Source organism: Narcine bancroftii, chromosome 3 (assembly GCF_036971445.1).
Source record: "Narcine bancroftii isolate sNarBan1 chromosome 3, sNarBan1.hap1, whole genome shotgun sequence".
Taxonomy (NCBI): Eukaryota; Metazoa; Chordata; class Chondrichthyes; order Torpediniformes; family Narcinidae; genus Narcine; species Narcine bancroftii.
The window spans coordinates 79837066-79858097 of NC_091471.1; the positions used below are offsets into that span (position 1 = coordinate 79837066).

A 21032-nucleotide genomic window follows, 5' to 3' on the forward strand; every position below is an offset into this window, starting at 1 on the left:
GGGCCAGGCCCTGCAAATATGCCAAGCGTCAGAAGTCCAACAGCACACCAGGGCACACTCCCCCCTTCCTCCCCCTCCCCCCCCCCCCACCCCAGTCATTGGAGCTGGTACGATGAAGGTTCAGCCACATACACATAATCATTGTGGGACCACTGCCAGTGTCACAGTGGCATGAAACCTACTGACAATGGTTGATCACTTCACAAATTGGCTGGAAGCAGTCCCACTGATAGAAACAATGACAGAGGCCTGTGGCAGAGGCCTGATAAACACTTGGGTGGCAAGGTTCAGAGTCCCAGAACATAGTGTTACAAGATCAAACCAGCAACCACAAAGAAGGCATATCACATAGGGGTAAAAATGAACAATTACTTTATTAACAAAAATTCACCTTCAAACTTTAATTAAAAATCCCCCCTTTTATAACAATGCCCACTGGTTACTATGCAAATTTTGATAACAGTGTAAAACTAATAAATTCCCCAGCTTAAATATAACATTTGTAATCAAAGTCTAAGCTACACTTCCAACCAACCCACAGAAAAACTTAGACACAAAACACACAAGACTCACAAAACTTCAATCTCAACTGAAGCAAAGATCATAAACAAAATTCAGTTTGTTTGGTAAACTGAGGCCAAAAGATCTTTGTGTGTGAGAGAGAGAGAGAGAGAGAGAGCGAGCACAAAATTTGAAGTTGTCTTCTTGTGTTGCTTGCAGAGAGAGGAAACAACTGGCTTGGTCTGGATCCTTCTGGCTGCCTTTGGAATGTTCATTCTTTTTGAAATCCCAACATTCTAAACTGTCCTCCAGATCATGACTCATGCTCTGGACCTTCTTCCACTCCAAAGCACCCCCAGTGGTGGTTTATCGTTGAAGTCCAGAAATTTTTAGATCATTTTCTGCACATGCTCAGTCCATCTCCCACTCTCTCAGCAGTCCACCTTTACTTTGGCTCTCTAAGGCAAACTGTCACTTTTGAACATAAAGCCACACAACATATAGGCCAATACACAACACAGAACTCTGTAACAATATGACCTCGGACAGAGGTGCACAGTTCAGCTCAAGCCTTTGGTCAGCGCTGGCAAGCCTACTGGGGAAGCAGCTTCACCATACCACAGCATACCACCCACCCCCTGGCAAACAGGCTGGTGGAGTGGTTCCATAGACACCTAAAAGCGGCACTGATGGCTCGGCTCAAGGGACCCAACTGGACTGATGAACTTCCGTGGGTCCTGCTGGGGATCTGACAGCCCCCCCAAAGAAGAACTAAACACCTCAGCAGCAGAGCTAGTGTTCGGCACACCTTTGGTCATTCCTGGGGAATTTATGCCTGTCCTGGTAAACTTGTACCTCTCACTTTGTTCGTTTTAGATTGGTCACAGTCTTTGAGCTACCGAAAGAAAACCGAGACACACGCTGAGAATACTTCAGTTTATACATATCTTTATTACTAAATCTAAAGCTGATTTCAAACTACAATATGCAAGCCCTTCCCAATTATACTTATCAACTGCCAAAGCGAGGCAACGACCACACACTTGTATTAGGTTGTCAAGGCGCTGGTAGCAGCTTCTCCACCTCCACCGACCAGGACGTTGGTTGGAGTCTAGAAGTTCTTCAACTTTGCTGAGAGAAGTTTCCACCCCTCAGAGAGTCTGAAACTTCAGCAGCGGGACCATGGCTTATATTACCCAAAAATTGTTTACTCATAGCCCATCATCCTGAATAAATGTTGGTCTCCTGACAGTCTGCGACCAACAAAAGACAACTGCATCTCTGGGCCCCATGGTGGAATTTAGATTATGTTTTCTGATTCACATGTATACATTCTTGCATAAGCTGGTCTAACTTCTCCATTACATTCCATCCCTTGGTCGCAGTCTGTTACTTACGAGACCTAACAAGCATTTTAGTACAGAAGGAACGTAAAAAAGAAAAAAAAACTACAATAATCACAAATATAAGCAATAACGCGAGCAACCAATGGAGAATAGTGTGGGCCAATCCCTCAAATGTACCAGTTCGGCCTACCACCAGCTCCCGATCCGCTGCGAGGACCTACCATTCACAGCCTTTGAAGCAAATGGGCAGCTATATCAATTTCTCAGGGTACCATTCGGGGTCACAAATGGTGTCGCGGTCTTCCAGTGGGAAATGGACCGGATGGTGGACCAGAACGGGCTAACCGCTACCTTCCCATATCTGGACAATATCACCATCTGCAGCCATCTGCAGCCACGACACGCAGGACCACGATGCCAACCTAGACAAATTTCTTCAAACTGCCCGTCGGCTGAACCTGACTTACAATTTGGACAAGTGTGTCTTCCGGACCACAGGTTGCGTGGTGGAGAACGGGATAGTCATGCCAGATCCTGACCGCATGCGTCCCCTAATGGACTTCCCCCCCCCCCCCCCCCATACCCAGAAAGCGCTCAAACGCTGCCTGGGCCTTTTCTCGTATTACGCCCAATGGGTTCCACACTACGCCGACAAGGCGCGTCCTCTTATCAAGACCACCTCCTTTCCCCTCTCGACTGAAGCCAGAGCGGCTTTCGATCGAATCAAATCCGACATCGCCGCTGCGATACTGCACGCAATCGATGAGTCTGTCCTATTTCAAGTCGAGAGCGATGCATCCGACTTCGCCCTGGCAGCCACCTTAAACCAGGCCGGTTGTGTGTAGCCTTTTTCTCCTGAACCCTCCAGGGTCCAGAGAGTAGACACTCCTCAATCGAGAAGGAGGCCCAGGCCATAGTTGAAGCGGTGCGTCGTTGGAGACATTGCCTCGCTGGGAGGCGCTTTACACTGTCGACTGATCAACGTGCGGTCTCCTTCATGTTCAGCAACACCCAGCGTGATAAGATAAAAAACAACAAAATCGCCAGATGGAGAATCGAACTCTCCACCTTTAACTATGACATCCTGTACCGGTCTGGTAAGCTCAACGGCCCGCCTGACGTGCTCTCCAGGGAGATGTGCGCCAGCATACAGATGGACAGACTACAGAAACTCCATGAGGCGCTCTGTCATCCAGGGGTCAGTAGGTTTGCCCACTTTGTGAAGGCGCGCAACCTACCCTATACAGTCGAGGAGATCCGCTCCATGACCCGAGCCTTTTTGGTGTGCGCTGAATGCAAGCCCCACTTCTTCCGTCCGGATAACTCCCACGTTATCAAGGCCACCCGCCCCTTCGAGCGTCTTAGCATAGACTTTAAGGGGCCCCTACCGTCGACCAACCGTAATACCTACATCCTTACGGCCATCGACGAGTCCTCCCGCTTCCCGTTCGCTGTGCCCTGCCCAGACACCACTGCCACCTCAGTGATACAGGCCCTTCACAGTATTTTCGCCATCTTCGACAGTACAGATCTATCACCATTGTACATAGTGTATATAGTTACTGTACCTAGACTGTGCTTACAGCGATTGACTGAGAGCTAAGCCACGCCTATTGTCTGGGCCTTAAAGGGTTGTGTCCCTAGCCAGGTCGGATCATTCCGGACTGGTCGGCCACCTGTGAAGAGCTCCTGTCTTTTGCTAATAAAAGCCTTGGTTTGGATCAACAAGTCTTTGATTCTTTCAACGAGCACTACAACCTGGGATCAAGGTACCAAAGAAAATCTCGGCACCTGAGAGGGCACGTTTATGCGAAGGACAGGGGTCATACGCATAAGTGAGGGATGATCCTGTAAACGGGAAATATGATGCAGGTAGGGGACGGCGTATGCCAAATAGCAGCAACCACCCCAGGTAAGGGGTAGCCATGCAAAGGCACGAGACCCACAAACCCAATAGGTCCCGTTCATAGGGTGCTTGGAAATAAAAGGGGAATATGCCAGACAATCACTGTATCCCAGTGCATTGGCAGGCCTGTCGGGGAACTTACAAAAGCAGACAGAGCCCTTCACATGTTGAGAAACAATAAAATAAGGGGGTGTCATATAAGGCGGGATACAAATATGCCATCCTCGAAAAATACCCAAAATGTCACGTAGACTGAAGAACTGGGCCTCCTCAGGCTCAGGCTTATTAACATCAATGTGAACCCTGCTATTGGAGGGATCAAAATATTTCCAGGCAGCAACCTCCTTTCGGATGGAAGGAATGGGGATCATGGGAATCCCTGTACCGGTATGCAAAGGGCCTACGGTACAAATCCAACAATCAGAAACATTCAATCGGTGAGCGTGCGCATAGGAAACATGGAGAAAGGAATTGTCGGACAAATCTGAAGGAATGTTTGATGATGAAGTAGGCAACCAACCCTCCACAGAACCGGAATCCTCCCACCACTTAGTGACAGGCGGTTCAGAGTTATCACAAGATATTAAAGCGGATACAAAAACGACCATCACAGAAGTAGGGGCCGACCCCATCAGTTGGTCTATCCACACACAAAATAAAGGATCCGAGACCAGCAATAACATATTTATATAAGCTGCACTTGAGGCGGATGACTGAGGACCTCCTTGGTGTAATGCATTGGGCAGTGTCCCCCACGGGCAACTCCCTCGGAATGTCCTCAACATTACAAACCAATTGCTGGCACCAAAGCAGCTGTTAAGCCAGATCAGCAGGAGCGCAAGATGGTAGACCTGGAACAAATAAGCCTGACATAGGTCACTCACGATGCCATAAACGCTCAGTATTTAAACAAACTAAATCTTCCTGTCCCTCAATAGCTACCCACCGAGTGTTACCCTGGGCAGGTGTCACTATTTCCCCTTTTACAGGAGGGCCACTACCTGGTGGTGCCACCCATACCTTTTGTCCAGCATTCTCTAGCTCGGGAATGGGGAGCAATGACTTTTTTCCTCTGGAATAGGTTGTAGCTCGGTAGAAAGGTGTACCTCCCTTTAAAGGACGATGCTTCAAATTATCGACTGCCTGCTGCAGCACATGGCACCACCCCTTCAGGGTCCCCAGTGGTGTTAATAAATTAATATGTTTATTCAGTAAGCCATTCATTCGTTTAACTAACCCGGCAACCTGCGGGTAATAAGGAATATGGTGGACCCATAAGATACTGTTGTCAGTTGCCCAATCACAAATTGCTTTCCTGAAGAAGTGCGAGCCATTATCGGACTAAATTTCCTCTGGTACATCATAATGAGAAATTAAATGGTTTAGTCCTTGGATAGTGCTAGCTTGGTCAGCCGTCTTGGTGGGAAAAGCAAAAACCAGGCCCGGAAATGTGTCAACCATTACTAGGACGTAACGTTTTCCCATACAGTCTGGCATGGGGCCTATGTAATCAATTTGCCAAGCCAAGCGAGCTCCCTGTTTTATTCGGCCATGCAGACCAGGAGGAATGGTGCGTGACTTCACAAGCTGGCATGCTGGGCATGTACACACGACCATGCGGACATTGTCCTGATGGACGGGTAAGGTATGTGTACGAGCCCACATAGGTGATCCCTTCTCCCCCAAATGGCCACTCTGTTCATGTGCCAATCGAGCCAGGGGGATGGTATCGACGCAGCTATTAGTGGGAAGTGGTGGGAGAGTGAACATAGCTCTGAGGGAGGCGGGTGAAGGTATACTGGCGCCCCTTAAGGCAAAGGCGAACTGATCCTGTGAGACCTCAGCTATAAGAATACTTATATTCTTATAGGCGTTAGTGAGATCAATGACAACATACCATGCTCCCGAGTTCCCAGTAGCAATGTTTTCAATAAGGGTAACAATGTCCGGAACTGCCGAAGCAAGTGGTGGGGCATGTTTGTTCAAAAAATGATAATCAACTGTCATTCTCCAGGAGCCATCTGGCTTCTGGACCGGCCAAACAGGGCGACGTTGCAGGCCTCACTACCCCTTCTTCTTGCAAAGCATCAATGGTGGCAGTAATCTCTTCCTGCCCTCCAGCGAGGCAATATTGTGGAATGCATACTGGTTTCGGGGGGGAAGGCACCATTACAGGATCCCACTTAGCCCGAATCACCACTAGTCTTTTTGTAATAGTCCGAATTCCAAATGCAAATCCCCCATGACTAGTATTAAGGACTGTACCGGCCAACATATTGATATCCAGGATACACTCGTCAGTGACAGCCACCAAGGATATAACCATTCAGGGGAAGGGCCACCACCCACCGTGGCGCGGGCTTTTATTTCCTTCGCCAGGGTGATCACTCCTCCAATCCCCTCTATTCGAAATGTCAGTCCAGTCCAGAGGTCGGGGTTACCCGGAATCACCGAGTGTTCCGCACTGGTATCGACCAAGGCCAAATATTAGCGGTCATTACCCCCACCCCAATGGATTGTTAACGGAATGTAGGGCCGTTGGTCCCCGTGTATCCGCCGTATCTCAATGGAGTAGACACAGGAATCCCGCCTGCACCCTCATGCCTTAGTATGGTTCGGGGGCTTCCAGGAGTACATGCTACTATTATCCATAAGAGCCTTTTTAACCAATTGTTGTATCTCATCATGGGTCACTGGAGTAAGAGAAGCTGGCTCGATAGGACCAGCAGTTGGAGCAGAAGGCACAGCTGGGCCAGGAGAACTCAACAATTGGGGATGATGTTCCCCTGCCTTCCTCTTATAAAGGGCATAAAGGACCGCGGTAGGTTTCCCATCAATATCACTTTTAGGTACGTCTAAACTTTAACAAGGTTAGAAAAAGGTCCTTTCTTGTCGGTCCGTAATTAGCAGCAGACCCTCTCTTTTCATCCTGCTTGTCTAATTTAACCTGGGTTGTACGTGTGTGGATTTTACCTCCCAACTCTAATTCTCGAAACCCAGATAAGGCTTGCACCGCCTCAGACACAGGGTGCCCAATTAGTGGACAAGTTACAGACGGAACTAGTTCCCCGTACAGTGGGTTGGGCGGAACGAACCAATCGGATATGCATTCCGGCTCTGAACATCTCTTCGTCAGGGCTCCCCCCACATACCCACAGTCTCAAATGCCCTGCATACAAGGCAGAGGCCAGGGCCTGTTGATGAATTACTGCTATACCCTCCTCTGGGGTGCCCCAATTATTCTGCAAATGTAAATCCCAATATACTGGTGACGGGTATACTCGTAACAGTGCATCCCCTAGATTGGCAAGTAAGTAATCCACCCCTCCTACTACGTAGCTCAGCAGTGACCCGGATATCAGTAGTCAATGTTCCTAATCCCAACAATTCCTCAGGGGTTAAATATACATTACCCCCTCCTTGTTCCCAAACACGCAGGAGCCAGGCCGCCTGAGTTTCTCCCGTCTTTTGCCTAAATCGATCTCCAATGGCGGCCAGCTCTTTTATAGAGTCGTCACGAATTGTTGACTGCTCCCGATCCCTGTTCCCACTTTGGCCCACAAAGTCCTCTACCCAGTGGACGGGAGGAGGCCAAGGCCATCCCGTAAAGGGGGGGGCGGGCATAGAGCATAAGCAGTGGTTCGGGTATCTTCCCCTGGGTCTGCTAACGAGGCCAGGACATCTATCCCTTCTATCTCATCAATTACATCTAGATCGTCGTCATTCCTTATCATGGTACGAATACGATGTGGATCGGGTTCTACCCTTGCTTTTCCTTATCTGCACAGAGCTGCTGCCAGAGTTCATTATTACGGCAGATTGTTTGGACATGCTTATCCTCCCATTCTTTGGCTCAGTCCTGACTGGTGCGAACAATCTCACTCATCATGGAACAGCGTTGTCATATGGCTTCAGCCAAAAACCGTCCGTCAGCATTCCCTTTTAATAGGAAATTTACTTTCTCAAAGGAGAGTGGCAACCTGCTCTCCCTGAGGTGCCCTTGATGGATCTAACCTCTCATCCCAACTAATGGGTGGTCCCAATAAAGACAGGGTATTGGCCAACATGCCAAAACCATCGTCTTTGGAAGTCCATCCCGGAATCAAGAACTGCTCAGGGCTCACCTCTTTCTTTTGCTGAAACATCTCGAGACCAATCCTACCGACTACGCCAATTGTCCTGGTAAACTTGTACCTCTCACTTTGTTCATTTTAGATTGGTCACAGTGTTTGAGCTACCATAAGAAAAATGAGACACACGCCGAGAGTACTTCAGTTTATACAAATCTTTATTACTAAAAGATCTCTAAAGCTGATTTCAAACTACAATTATACTTATCAACACCTGGACTGGTCCCAAATGCTGAAGCGAGGCAACGACCGCACACTTGTAGTAGGGTGTCGGGGTGCCGGTAGCAGCTTCTCCACCTCCCCCATCCGGGACGTTGGTTGGAGTCTAGAAGTTCTTCTTCTTGCTGAGAGACGTTTCCACCCCTCAGAGAGTCTGAAACTTCAGCAGCGGGACCATGGCTTATATTACCCAAAAATTGTTTACTCATAGCCCATCACCCTGAATAAATGGGTTTACTTATCTCAAGTCTCCTGACAGTCTGCGACCAACAAAAGACAACTGCATCTCTGGGCCTCATGGTGTAAATTAGATTATGTCTACTGATTCATATGCATCTCTGGGCCCCATGGTGGAATTTAGATTATGTCATCTGATTCACATGTATACATGTATACACACCAAGACACAAGAGAAACTTGTCCGTGAACTACTCTTTGCAGACGATGCCGCTTTAGTTGCCCATTCAGAGCCAGCTCTTCAGCGCTTGACGTCCTGCTTTGCGGAAACTGCCAAAATGTTTGGCCTGGAAGTCAGCCTGAAGAAAACTGAGGTCCTCCATCAGCCAGCTCCCCACCATGATTACCAGCCCCCCCACATCTCCATCGGGCACACAAAACTCAAAACGGTCAACCAGTTTACCTATCTCGGCTGTACCATTTCATCAGATGCAAGGATCGACAATGAGATAGACAACAGACTCGCCAAGGCAAATAGCGCCTTTGGAAGACTACACAAAAGAGTATGGAAAAACAACCAACTGAAAAACCTCACAAAGATAAGCGTATACAGAGCCGTTGTCATACCCACACTCCTGTTCGGCTCCGAATCATGGGTCCTCTACCGGCACCACCTACGGCTCCTAGAACGCTTCCACCAGCGTTGTCTCCGCTCCATCCTCAACATCCATTGGAGCGCTTACATCCCTAACGTCGAAGTACTCGAGATGGCAGAGGTCGACAGCATCGAGTCCACGCTGCTGAAGATCCAGCTGCGCTGGATGGGTCACGTCTCCAGAATGGAGGACCATCGCCTTCCCAAGATCGTGTTATATGGCGAGCTCTCCACTGGCCACCGTGACAGAGGTCCACCAAAGAAAAGGTACAAGGACTGCCTAAAGAAATCTCTTGGTGCCTGCCACATTGACCACCGCCAGTGGGCTGATAACGCCTCAAACCGTGCATCTTGGCGCCTCACAGTTTGGCGGGCAGCAACCTCCTTTGAAGAAGACCGCAGAGCCCACCTCACTGACAAAAGGCAAAGGAGGAAAAACCCAACACCCAACCCCAACCAACCAATTTTCCCCTGCAACCGCTGCAATCGTGTCTGCCTGTCCCGCATCGGACTTGTCAGCCACAAACGAGCCTGCAGCTGACGTGGACTTTTTACCCCCTCCATAAATCTTCGTCCGCGAAGCCAAGCCAAAGAAAGAAAGAATACATTCTTGCATAAGCTGGTGTAACTCCTCCATTACAATATCTGCTGTCAAAACCCAGAAGAGCCGCGTGCAGCAACCCTGGAGAAGTTCATGGAAAGTCTGGTACCCTGGCCCCAGTGTCACATACACAGCATGGACAAACCAAAGCTTTAATCCCCATGGACTTGAGGACCGCCAGTATGTCTTTGGCCACACGAGTGCACACCAGGCACCATTACAATGGCTGTATGAAGGAATGTACAAGGTGATCAGGCACAATGGATCAATGTGCTTACAGGATATAGGCAGGAAAGAAGAGACATTCACTGTTGACTGCCTTAAACCAGCACACCTGGAGGCGAACCAACCAGTCTACACAAAGCCACCATGTCGCAGGCGCAGGTTGCACAAGCAAAGGGGGATCACTACTGAAGATGACAGTGTCTGCATCGCTGGTTCTGGAAGGGAGTGGGGTGGGGTGTGTAGCAGCCTGCTGCCTAGCAAGCGAACCAGCACTCAAAATGGCAGACTAACGTCACCAGCATGGAAAGCCGTGCACACTAATGACCTTCACTGGCCAGGAGCCTGCATGGCAGGAACTATGGTCAATCAACGGCCAGCTTGCCGGTGATGTCACATGCGCCCGCTGCAGTGGGAATTCCAGGCCTAGTGGCGGGAATCTGAGTCTATCAAAGCAGGGCTGGAGAGATCAATAAATCAGTCTCGAGTTCACTTACACCCAAGTGAGTGTCATTCTTCTCTTGCTCTGCAATAGCGCCTCGCTACATGGAGAATGTGAATACTTTTTTAAATATTTACTGAAATTTTAAACTCCTTAAGACTGTCACTTAATTGGAGATCAAAAAATTAGAGAAATAATTGGTTTTGATGTGATATTATAAATATTATTAAAGCTGAATGATTGACAGCATGAAAATAGAAAATGAACATATCTACTCATATTGTACATGACCCATATAGATGTGTTTTGGGTATTTTTTAAAAATCTCTACACATCTTTACCTCTTCACTTATTTAATTCCACTTTTATTTCTTATTTAAACAATGCTTTCTGAACTGATATTGCAATGTTATCCTTGGTTGTTAGGTTGTTATTTATTTGTTTGTTGGAAATATGGTTTGTTGGAAGTATGGTTTGTTGAATTGATTAATTTCTATATCTGGTTTAATCAATGCTACATTCTCAGAATATTTTTGTTCATTTTTCTTGTGGATTCAAAGCCTAGTCTTAGTTTATTGCAAAAAAAATTGGCACCTTTAGTGTTTTGAGGGAAGTTTAATGAGGTAATTTCTGTTGTCACACCAGCTGAGCATTTAATGAGGTCATTCTTTCCTGTCTCATTAATCGCCAGACACCCCTCCTCCAGTTCACCCTCTCTCTGCCTCTCTAATCCTGGACTCTTGTTCACTCCTTTTTTACCATTGACACCTGGGTTCTTTCCAAATCCCATCACCTCCCCAAGTTACTTTTCTTTTTTACTCCCCATGGTCAATATTTTGTTCACCTCTGGTGATAAATGCTTTTAGCTTGGTTTTTAATTCTTTAATTCTATTTCCTCAAACACAGCAACACTTTTTTTCAGAATTTAAATGTGATGACCAAAGGCAAGCTTGGAAACTCTGTCCAAGTCTTATGTAGTCAGAGTAAATTGACCACAAGCAGTCAGATGACATGCTTCCTAGGGCATATGGGAAATTCTTTTGTGTAACTTGTAGACACTACATGCAAATCTCTGGTCTGGTTCCACTCTGCTTTATGATCAACAACAGCATATCCATCAAGTTAATCTGGTTTCAGTTTTGTGTTTTTATTTGCATTATGATATCAGCATGCCCTATTTTCATTCCTTACAGGCTCCATTTTCAGATTGTTTACTTTGAGGTGAACACAAAGAATCTTCCTTGAAACCAGGAATATTCCTTACCTTTATTTTGTGATGTGGCGGCTCTAGGCAGGTGAACCAGCCTCACTTGTAAGCCATGCGGCAGGGCAGCCGGCCAAAATGGCACCATCGGGGGTTTTCCCTTCCTTCCAGCATGGGGCTCAGAAGCCTGCGCTGGGGGACCACGTGACGCCCGGGTGACGTCAGCGCCCTCCAGCGCGGTTCTCAGCCAGGTCCGGGCTGGGAGTATAAGTCCAGCCCAGCAGCCTGCAATATATTAGTCTGCTCACTGAGCTCAACTGGTCTGGTTGTGTGTGTTCTTTCAGGAGCGGTGTAGCCGCCGCGACATGTGAATTTTGTTTATAGGTGTGAAAGACTTGCTTCTACTGACAGTTTGCACAATTAAAAATGCATTTAATTTTCACCTTCAAATGCAAGGTGTTAATTCATGCTGAGCTAATTTCATGATCACAAGTGGTTGGTTTTTAAACGTCATCCCCAAGAGCCAGGTGGTGATTGGTTGCTGGCTTTTGGTTAACTTTGTCAGAGCAAAGTTTATTGTCTGTTTTTGACTTTTCTTAATTGTGATTGTTTGATATAATAAATAGCTTCCAAAGCTATTTCAAAGGATAATTGTAAGTGAACCACATTCATTTGTTCATTTTAATTGGATTATAGGCATCGTTGATGAAATCAGCATTTATTACCCATCAGTATTTGTCCTTTGAAAAGTTGGTCAATAAGTTGCTTTCATGAATGACGACATGAGGTTAAAATTGCCAATGGTCCTGAAAGTTTTATGGCTTTCTGTATCTGAAAGTTGTTGTCCTGAATTATATTGATGTTGGGCAGCAATTTTCTCTTTAAGTCAGTGGAGACGTGGGGGTGTGGCTGGGAATCTTCAGGACAATCACAGTTCCATAAATGGAGTGACCACTGACGTCATCACTCAGTTCACATCGAAAACCTGTGTGGCATAATGACTGGGAAAGAGAGCAAGGATGCTGTGGCTGGAAATTCAAGATAAGAACTCATCTCTCTCATTCCTGTAGGTTTTCAAGGCTCATGAGACCAGCTTGAGCCGAGGGACTACCTCACCCTCCTAGGTTTGTTTGTAGCGGCAGGCAAAAGCTACATTACCTTGAGGGATTCCCAGATGAAGTTGACACCATGAAGTACCATGGTTCTTGAGTGTCAACAGAAAGGACTTATGCACAGTATCATTACTTGAAGTGGGAGATGTTTACTTTTCGAGATTAAAATGTAAGCAACTAGCTTCCTGACAAATAAAAGCCTTAATTTTACACCTGATTTCTAAATAGCTTTCAGTTTTGTCCTTGGAGTTTGATGGTCCTATTTCTGGAGAGAGTAACCAGCAGAGTATATTTTGTATATTTGCCTCTATTTTTTATGTGCGCCCACATTTATAAGATATACTTTGGGACCTTTTATCTGTATATCTCCAGGACATTCTGTTGCACAGTAAGGTTTGATATGGGCTTGCCCGCAATGTCCCAGTCAAATGACCCATTCATAGCAAGCCCTACTCACAACCTTTCCCTTGTTTCAAATGCCAAAAAACAGTACTGCCTTTTGGCCCACAATATCTGTGCTGACCATGATGCCAATTTAAACTAATCCTATCTATCTGCACATGGTCTTTATCCCAACAACTCCTTCCTATTTGTGACTGTCTAAATGCCTCTTGCATGTCACTATCATACCTGCTTCCACCATATTGCCATGGCAGTGTATTTCAAGCACCTACCGCTCTCTTTTTAAAAAAAAATGTGCCTTGAAAATCTCCGTTAAACTTCCCCCTTATTCCTTAAATTTATGCCTCTAGTTTTTGATATTTCCACCTTGACAAAAAGCCTCTGATTATCTACCCTAATTATTCATCTCATAATTTTATAAATCTCTTCTCAGTTCATATCCTGAGTATCCAATGATCCAGAGAAAACAAATTTGTTCAGCATCTCCTTATACCTCATATTCTCTAAGCTTGTTAAACTCTTCTGCAACTTCTCTTTCCTATAATGTGGTGACCAGAACTGAACAAAAACTCGAGATGTGGTCTTAACCAAAGTTTTGTACAGCTGCGACATGACTTGCTAACTTTTATATTCAAACTCTTGACTGATAGATGTAAGGAATACACTGTATCTTCCTTTACAACTCAGTCCACTTGAGTTGCTACATTTAGGGAGCTATGGACATGCACCTTTCTGTATATCGGTGGTCCTAAGGGCCATGTCATTTGTTGTGTTATCCTCTTGCATTTCACCTCCCAAAGCAGAACAGGTCTCAATATTCCAGATATAGCTCCATATACCATTCCACAACCCCACCAATTTTTGTTTAATCTGCAAACTTGCTTATCAGTCGAACTACATTGCCATCCAACTTGTTTATATATATCTCAAACAATAGACGCTCCACCACTGATCCCTGTGGAACGCCATCAGTTACAGTTCTCCAGTCAGAATAACCTCTCCATTACTTCCTTTAGTCTTCTATGTCCAAGTTAATTTTGAATCCAATTTATCAAGTCTCTATGGATCCATGCGCCTTAATCATGAGGGACCTTATTGAATGCTTTAAATATTTTACTAGTGTCTATGTAGATCAGTGGTTCTCAATCTTTTTCTTTCCACTCACAGACCACTTTAAGTATTCCCTATTTCATAGGTACGCTGTGATTATAAGGGATTGCTTAAGGTGGTCTGTGGGTTAAAAGAAAAAGTTTGAAAACCGCTGTTTTAATTGAACCTAATTGATTTGTTATGTGGACCATTTCATGACTCCAAAGTAAATGGGCCAATAACAATTTTTCTCAAGCAAAATATTTCAGTAATAATTGGGCCTAGAGCAGTGATTCTCAACCTTCCCTTCCCACCCACATATCACCTTAAGCACTCCCTTACTAATAACAGATAATCAATAGCGTAGGGTTACTTAAAGTGGTATGTAAGTGGAAAGAAAAGGGTTGAGAACCACTTCTGTAGAGGGAATATAGTTGGGGACTGAATACACAAGCTTGAGGAGTGCCATCATACAGGACACGAGGTGTTGCAACAGCTTGCTGATGCTCCAAAAAAAAATTGTTTATTGTTGAGAAAATTTATACATTAACTACTCAGACACGACAGTTATAGTATGAAATGTTATGCCAGCAAGAATAAATTTGGAAATGTATTATTAAAATAGGAATTTGCCAATCTGAAACCCCAGTAAGCATTTGCAATAGTATGGAATCTTTGAAAACAAAACAATCTCAGTGAACTCGAAGTGTCTTCTGGTGATTTTGTGGAATTTGAGGAAGTTTGGTACGACACCAGAAAAACTGGCAAATTTCTATAAAGGTGTGGTGGAAAGTATGCTGATTGACTGCATCATGGTCTGGTATGGAGACACCAATATCCCTGAGCATAAAGCCCTCCAAAAGGTAGTGGACACAGCTCAGGACATCACAGGCAAAACTTTTCCCAATATAAAGTACTGGGAACACTGCCATCATCAAAGATCCACACCACCCGGCACATGCTCTGTTCTCACTGTTGCCATCAGGAAAGAGGTCTAGGTGCCACAAGACTCACACCACCAGGTTCAGGAACAGCTGCTACCCCTCCACCATCAGACTCCTCAATGACAAACTCAATCAGAGATTCATTTAAGGACTCTTACTTGTGCACTTTATTGATTTTCTTTTTTATTCTCTCTGTATTGCACTGTCGGTTTACATTCGTTATCTGTTTACAGATCTTTGTTTGTTTAGATGTTTACGCTGTGTACAGTTTTTTTTTGCACTACTGTGAGAGATGGGAAAATTAATCTAAAATTATGAACATGGAAGAAACTAAAGTTCATCAGTAAAATGGCTGTAACCAGTTCAAACAGGATAAGCTTGGGGCTTAGGATGCAGGAAAGCAGAGTCAGCATGATTAACATAAGAATCTTCTAGTCTTTGTGACAAGACCATAGGACTAAGATAAGGAATGGTAAGGTACAATAGAATGTAGGAAGTTGAGGTAGTCTGGATCAGATAAGGGTCTCCTAGCCCTGGACAGAAGTACCAAGTCATACATTTCTAATTAGCTAACCATACACAGATTTATACATATGAAATTAGCCAACCCTAGATAGAATGAGTCAACTCTGCATATCAAGAGACTGTAGCCCAGAGAATCAGGAAGGTGTAAATAAGGACAATGACATGATGGGGCACCCACAGGATACCCCCTGGTCCTCCAAGTGTACTGAAACTGCACGTAGGCAGGAAGGATTACCTATGCCAAACCCATCCAGGGGGGCAGAAGAATGTAAGGGGGAGGGCATTCTGATACTGAAATTGACTGTATAAAAGTTGGGTTAGCCCCAGTATGTGGGTGTATTCCCAGGGTAAGGGGAAGCACCCAACTTTGCATTGTTGTAGTAATAAATGTTCTTTGTTCTCAATTTTTGTCTCGAGCAATTTCTTTAAAGGTACTTTAATTCCTAACACTACCAATTTGTCATAATTCTTGCATGCCCACAGGAGGAAGAATCTCAGAGTTGTATGTGATATCATGTATGTTGTTACAAGCCCAGAGGACCCCAAAACCCAGCAGCAATAGAAATTCACCAAGACTACTTAAACAAAAGTTACTTTTAATTTGCTTTAAAGATAAAAGCAGGATCAAACTTTAACTTATTACTACTAACTTAACCCCCCCTTCTAATTCCAAGCGCACGTGTATGTAATGTGTATATGTTCAGGAAAGTTCTTTGCATTAATAGTCCAATCATTCACTTCTCACTTCTCCAAGTTCACTGGTATCAAGCAATTCTTATACTGTGCACAGAATTTAACATTTATGAATTTTCACCAGGCTCTGGTGGTAAAAGGTAATGGTTACCACTCAGGAAGGTTCTTGTTTGTTTCAGAGAGAGATTTTTTGCTTGTTGGACACACACAAACTCATTTCCTCCAATCAGTCACTTCAATGTCTTGCCAAAGAAATTTGCCCCATCATGGGTTTTCCAAATGATAACCTCTTCTGCCAGGTCACCACAGAGTTCCTCTTGTTTCTCTTATTTCAGGAGAAACACTAGCCAGCCATTTCCTCTTGGAAGGACCACAAGGGCTTTCAGCACAAGGGCTTTCAGCAGGCTGAACTCAGAACTCACAACCTGTCTTCAAAATGGGGTTTTAAACAAACCTGCCAGCTTGCCATGTTGCCGTCTCAAAAGTTACTGAAGAATTCAGTTCTCCCTCTCTCTAAGAGAAGAATCCTGTTTTTCTTTTCTCTCTGCTTGTAAAAACCAGAGCCCCTCCTAAGGTTCCAAATCCCCCCCCCCCCCGAAAGATCTTTATCAGCACTTGAGCCTGAACTTTTCCATTTGCACCTGCTTTGGAAATTCTTTCTGAAGCAGTTCCATTGTCTCTGGAAAGTCACAGAACCTGAATGTCTAGCTTCAGCAAAGCTCTTCCATTTTAAATGAGATGTGAAGTGTTACTCTGTGAAGTGACCTAAACCCCCATATTTATGTATAATATACAATATAACCTGTAACAATGTATTCTTACAAATAAATCTGAAATCTGAATCTGATGATTCCAGTACTGCTCATTTTCCAGGACCAAATGAGGGCTAATAACATATATCAGTACTGAACCCAATCCACTGCTTCAAAGACCGTCAGAAGAGAAGCTTCAAGTGCAGCCAGTCTGTTCTTTTCCATGTTTTAGCTTGTTTCAAAAGGTCTGATTCATGGTTGTGAGAAACAGAAGTACCTTCACAGATTTCGCTCGAGACAAAAATTGAGAACAAAGAACATTTATTGTACAACAGTGCAAAGTTGGGTGCTTCCCCTTACCATGGGAATACACACACACACTGGGGCTCACCCAACTTTTATTCAGTGTAGAGGTACCCTCCCCCCATCCTGGATTGGTTTGGCATTTGGTAATTCTTTGGTCTGCCTATGTGCAGTTTGAAAGACCATGGGGTATCCTGTCTGGGTCCCATCACATTGTCCTTATTCATGATTCTGCCTTTGTCCTTATTCACACATCTCAACCCCCAGGACTTACTAATTCTCTATGCGGAACTTGCTAATTCTGTCTATCACTATCAGACCCTTATTCTATTATACTTGCGTAACCCTTCCTCACACTCTTATCAGAATTCATCCCCCTACTCAGCACTTACTTAACTGCCTCTAATCTAGTCTGTATTCCTTCATACTAGCTTTACTTCCTATATTCTATTATCTCTCACATGGTTGTGTATAATGTAGAGTCAATGCTGGCAGCATTTCTGGTAAAGCTATGTTCCTCTGCAGATTCACCATATGTATTCTGTTTTGATTTGTTTACAGTTTAATGAAGAATATATCCACAGCTAATAGCTTGGTATAGGTCTGCACCAAAAGCTGTGGTCCACTGAATCTGCTTCTGGTGCTCAGCATTGTTTGCGTTCCCATTTCAGCTGTGCCACTGGAATTGTGGAGGCCACACCCCTATCCCAAAGAAATCAAGGACCAATGGTACTGTTCCCATTTTACTTGCTTTTCTATATTTTTCTCTTTCAAACGTCTACAAATATTAAATCTTGACTGAGGAATGGTTCAAAGATTTGTATTTTTCTTACCAAACAATATCATGCAGGAGCCCAGACAGTGAGTAATATTGTGGCAATTGACCATGAAGATATCCCTGTTTGCCAGCCATATATGAATAATTCCAGCTGCAATTGATTGATGAAAATGAATCAATTTCTTCCATCTCTGGAATATGAACCAGCACTGGATAAACCAGAACAACCCAGGGGGAAAACAGAAAATTCAGCATTGCTGCATGGCTTAGACGTAACTTGCTTTTATTACCTTCTGCAGAATGCTGAGAACTGATATTCTTTGTTGCAATCTATAGCCTGATAGGAGGCAGAGTATAGTATGATCAATGCTACATCAACCAACAAACAATAAACTAAGACTAACAATTATATTTTCCAAAGATATAGTTCAGTCAATGTACCAAACACTTCAAATCATTCCCATAAAATGTTAGGAGAGTTTATTGCCATATAAATAAGTACAGTGCACAGATACACCAAAATTCTTGTTTGCTGCCGGTAAGCAGGTATATAAGATATACCAACTACAATTAAAGAAATTAAATGATCATAATATGCCAAGACAGAAAAAGAGATTTTTAATATAAAAGGATTGATGAATAAACATTCACAGCTGCAGTTCATGCAAGAATGGTAATGTTTCAATTGCACAAACAGATCTTTTGGTGGTCCTGGACTAATTTATGGTTGGGGGAGAAGAGGGAAGGATCAAGAGTCTGATAGGTGTTGTATGAACACTTCTTGAACCCAGAGGTACTGGCCTTCGGGCTTCTGTACATACTGCCTGAACCTAGCAGTGAAAAGAGGGTGTAACCAAGGCGGAAGGATTCTTGATCTCCTCTTAGAGAACCAGGCAGGTCAGGTGGCAGCAGTGTTGTGTAGTTGAGCATTTTGGGTCCAGTGATCATAATGTCATTAGTGTCAAGTTAATTATGGTCTGATCCTCGAGTTAAGGTTCTAAATTGAAGAAAGGCCAATTTTGTGGAAATGAGAAAGGATCTTGGAAGAGTTGATTGGAATAAGCTGTTTTCTGGCAAGGATGTATCTGGCATTTGGAAGGCATTCAAAGGTCAGATTTTGAGTGTGCAGTGTTTGCATGTTCCTACCAGGATTAAAGGCAAAATTAAACAGGCCTAGGGAACCTGGGTTTTCAAAGGATTTTGGTGATATGATTAAGAAGAAGAGACAGGTGTATAACGGTATAGGCAACAAGGAGCAAATGAGGTACTTGCAGAGTATAGAAATGTAAGAGAATACTAAAGAAGGAAATCAGGAAGGCAAAAAGAAGGCATGAGGGTGTTTTGTAGATAAAGGGTTTCTACAGGTATATTAAGAGTAAGAGGATAAAAAGGGTCAAAATTAGTCCCCAAGGGGATCAGAGTGGTCAAGTATGTGTGAAGCCTCAGAAAATGGGGGAGATCTTAAACAGTTTTTGTGCATCAGTATTTACTCAGGAAACTGGCAGAGTGGATAGGGATGGAAGCAAAACAAATAGAAGGGTCATGAAATTTATGGAAATTGAGGAGGAGGAGGTGATTGCTGCCTTACAGCAAATAAAGGTACACAAATCCCCTGGACCGGATATGATATTCCTTTGGATCCACGAGGGAGACAAGTTTTGAAATTTCAGGGGACCTGATGGATATATTTAAATTGTCCTTAGCCATGGGAGAGGTGCCGGAGGATTGGAGAGTAGCTCGTGTTCTCCTGCTGCTAAAGAAAGGCTCCAAAAGTAAAACAGGTAACTATAGGCCAGTGATTTTGGAAGGAATTTTGAGAGGTAGGATTTTTAAGTATTTGGACAGCCATGGGCTGATTAACGACACTCAGCATGGCTTTGTCTGTGGTAGGTCGTGTTTAACAAATCTTGGAGATTTTTTTCAAGGAAGTTACTAAGAAGGTAGATGAAGAAAAGGCTGTAGATGTTGTCTACATGGACTTTAGTAAAGCCTTCAACAAGGTCCCTCATGGGAGATTAATTCACAAGATTAAGACACTAGGTATACATAGAGAAATTGTAAAGTTGATTCAAAATTGACTGTGGGAGAAAACAGAGTGGTAGCGGATGTTGCTTCTCAGACTGGAAGCTTGTGACTAATGGTGTGTTGGGACCATTGTTATTCGTTGTCTATATCAATTATCGAGATGATAACGTGGTAATTTGGATCAGGAATTTGCTGATGACCCAAAGGTAGGGGGCACAGTGGACAATGAGAAAGATTTTCAAAGCTTGCAGAGGGATCGGGACCAACTGGGAGAATGGACCAGTAAAATGGATGATGGAGTTTAATGCAGACAAGGGTGAGGTGTTGCATTTTGGAAGAGCAAATCAAGGAAGGTCATACAGTGTAAATGGTAGGGAACTGAGGAGTGCAAAGGAGCAAAGAGTCCTGGGGATACAGGTACATTGTTCACTGAAGGTGGTGTCACAGGTGGACAGGATTGTAAAGAAAGCTTTTGGTATCTTGGTCTTTATAAATCAAACTAGTGAGAAAAGGAGTTGGGATTGTGAGAGATAATAGAATATAGGATGTAAAGCTAGTATGAATGAAATAAGGAATACTAGACTAGACTAAGGAAGTTAAGTAAGTCCCTGAGTAGGGATGAATTCCTGAATTCCGATAAGAGTGTGAGGAAAGGTTACGCAAGTATAATAGAATAAGGGTCTTATAGAGATAGACATAATTAGCAAGTTCTGCATATAGAATTAGTAAGTCCTGGGGGTTGAGATGTGTGAATAAGGACAAAGGCAGATTCATGAATAAGGACAATATGATGGGACCCAGACAGGATACCCCATGGTCTTTCAAGTTTACAGAAACTGCACATAGGCAGACAGAAATGCCAAACCAATCCAGGAGGCAGAAGAATGATAGGGGGGCAGGGTACCTCTACACTGAAATGAACTGTAAAAAGTTGGGTGAGCCCCAGTGTATGTGTGTATTCCCAGGGTAAGGGGAAAGCACCCAACTTTGCACGGTTGTACAATAA

General features: G+C 44.3%; 1 protein-coding gene across 4 annotated transcripts in view; it reads left to right on the top strand.

Annotated features, from left to right (window-relative positions):
• The window catches only part of snx18a (sorting nexin 18a), a 112341-nt gene that overhangs the window by 61089 nt on the left and 30220 nt on the right, over nucleotides 1-21032 (top strand). The window contains exons 3-4 of one of the 4 annotated variants that reach the window (XM_069924343.1): nucleotides 17895-17952; nucleotides 18074-21018. The exons of 1 other annotated variant lie outside the window; for it this stretch is intronic. In XM_069924343.1, coding sequence (XP_069780444.1) covers nucleotides 17895-17952; nucleotides 18074-18162 — 147 coding nt within the window. In that variant the 3' untranslated portion in view covers nucleotides 18163-21018. 2 more of the 4 variants (XM_069924342.1, XM_069924346.1) reach the window with 2 other exon arrangements.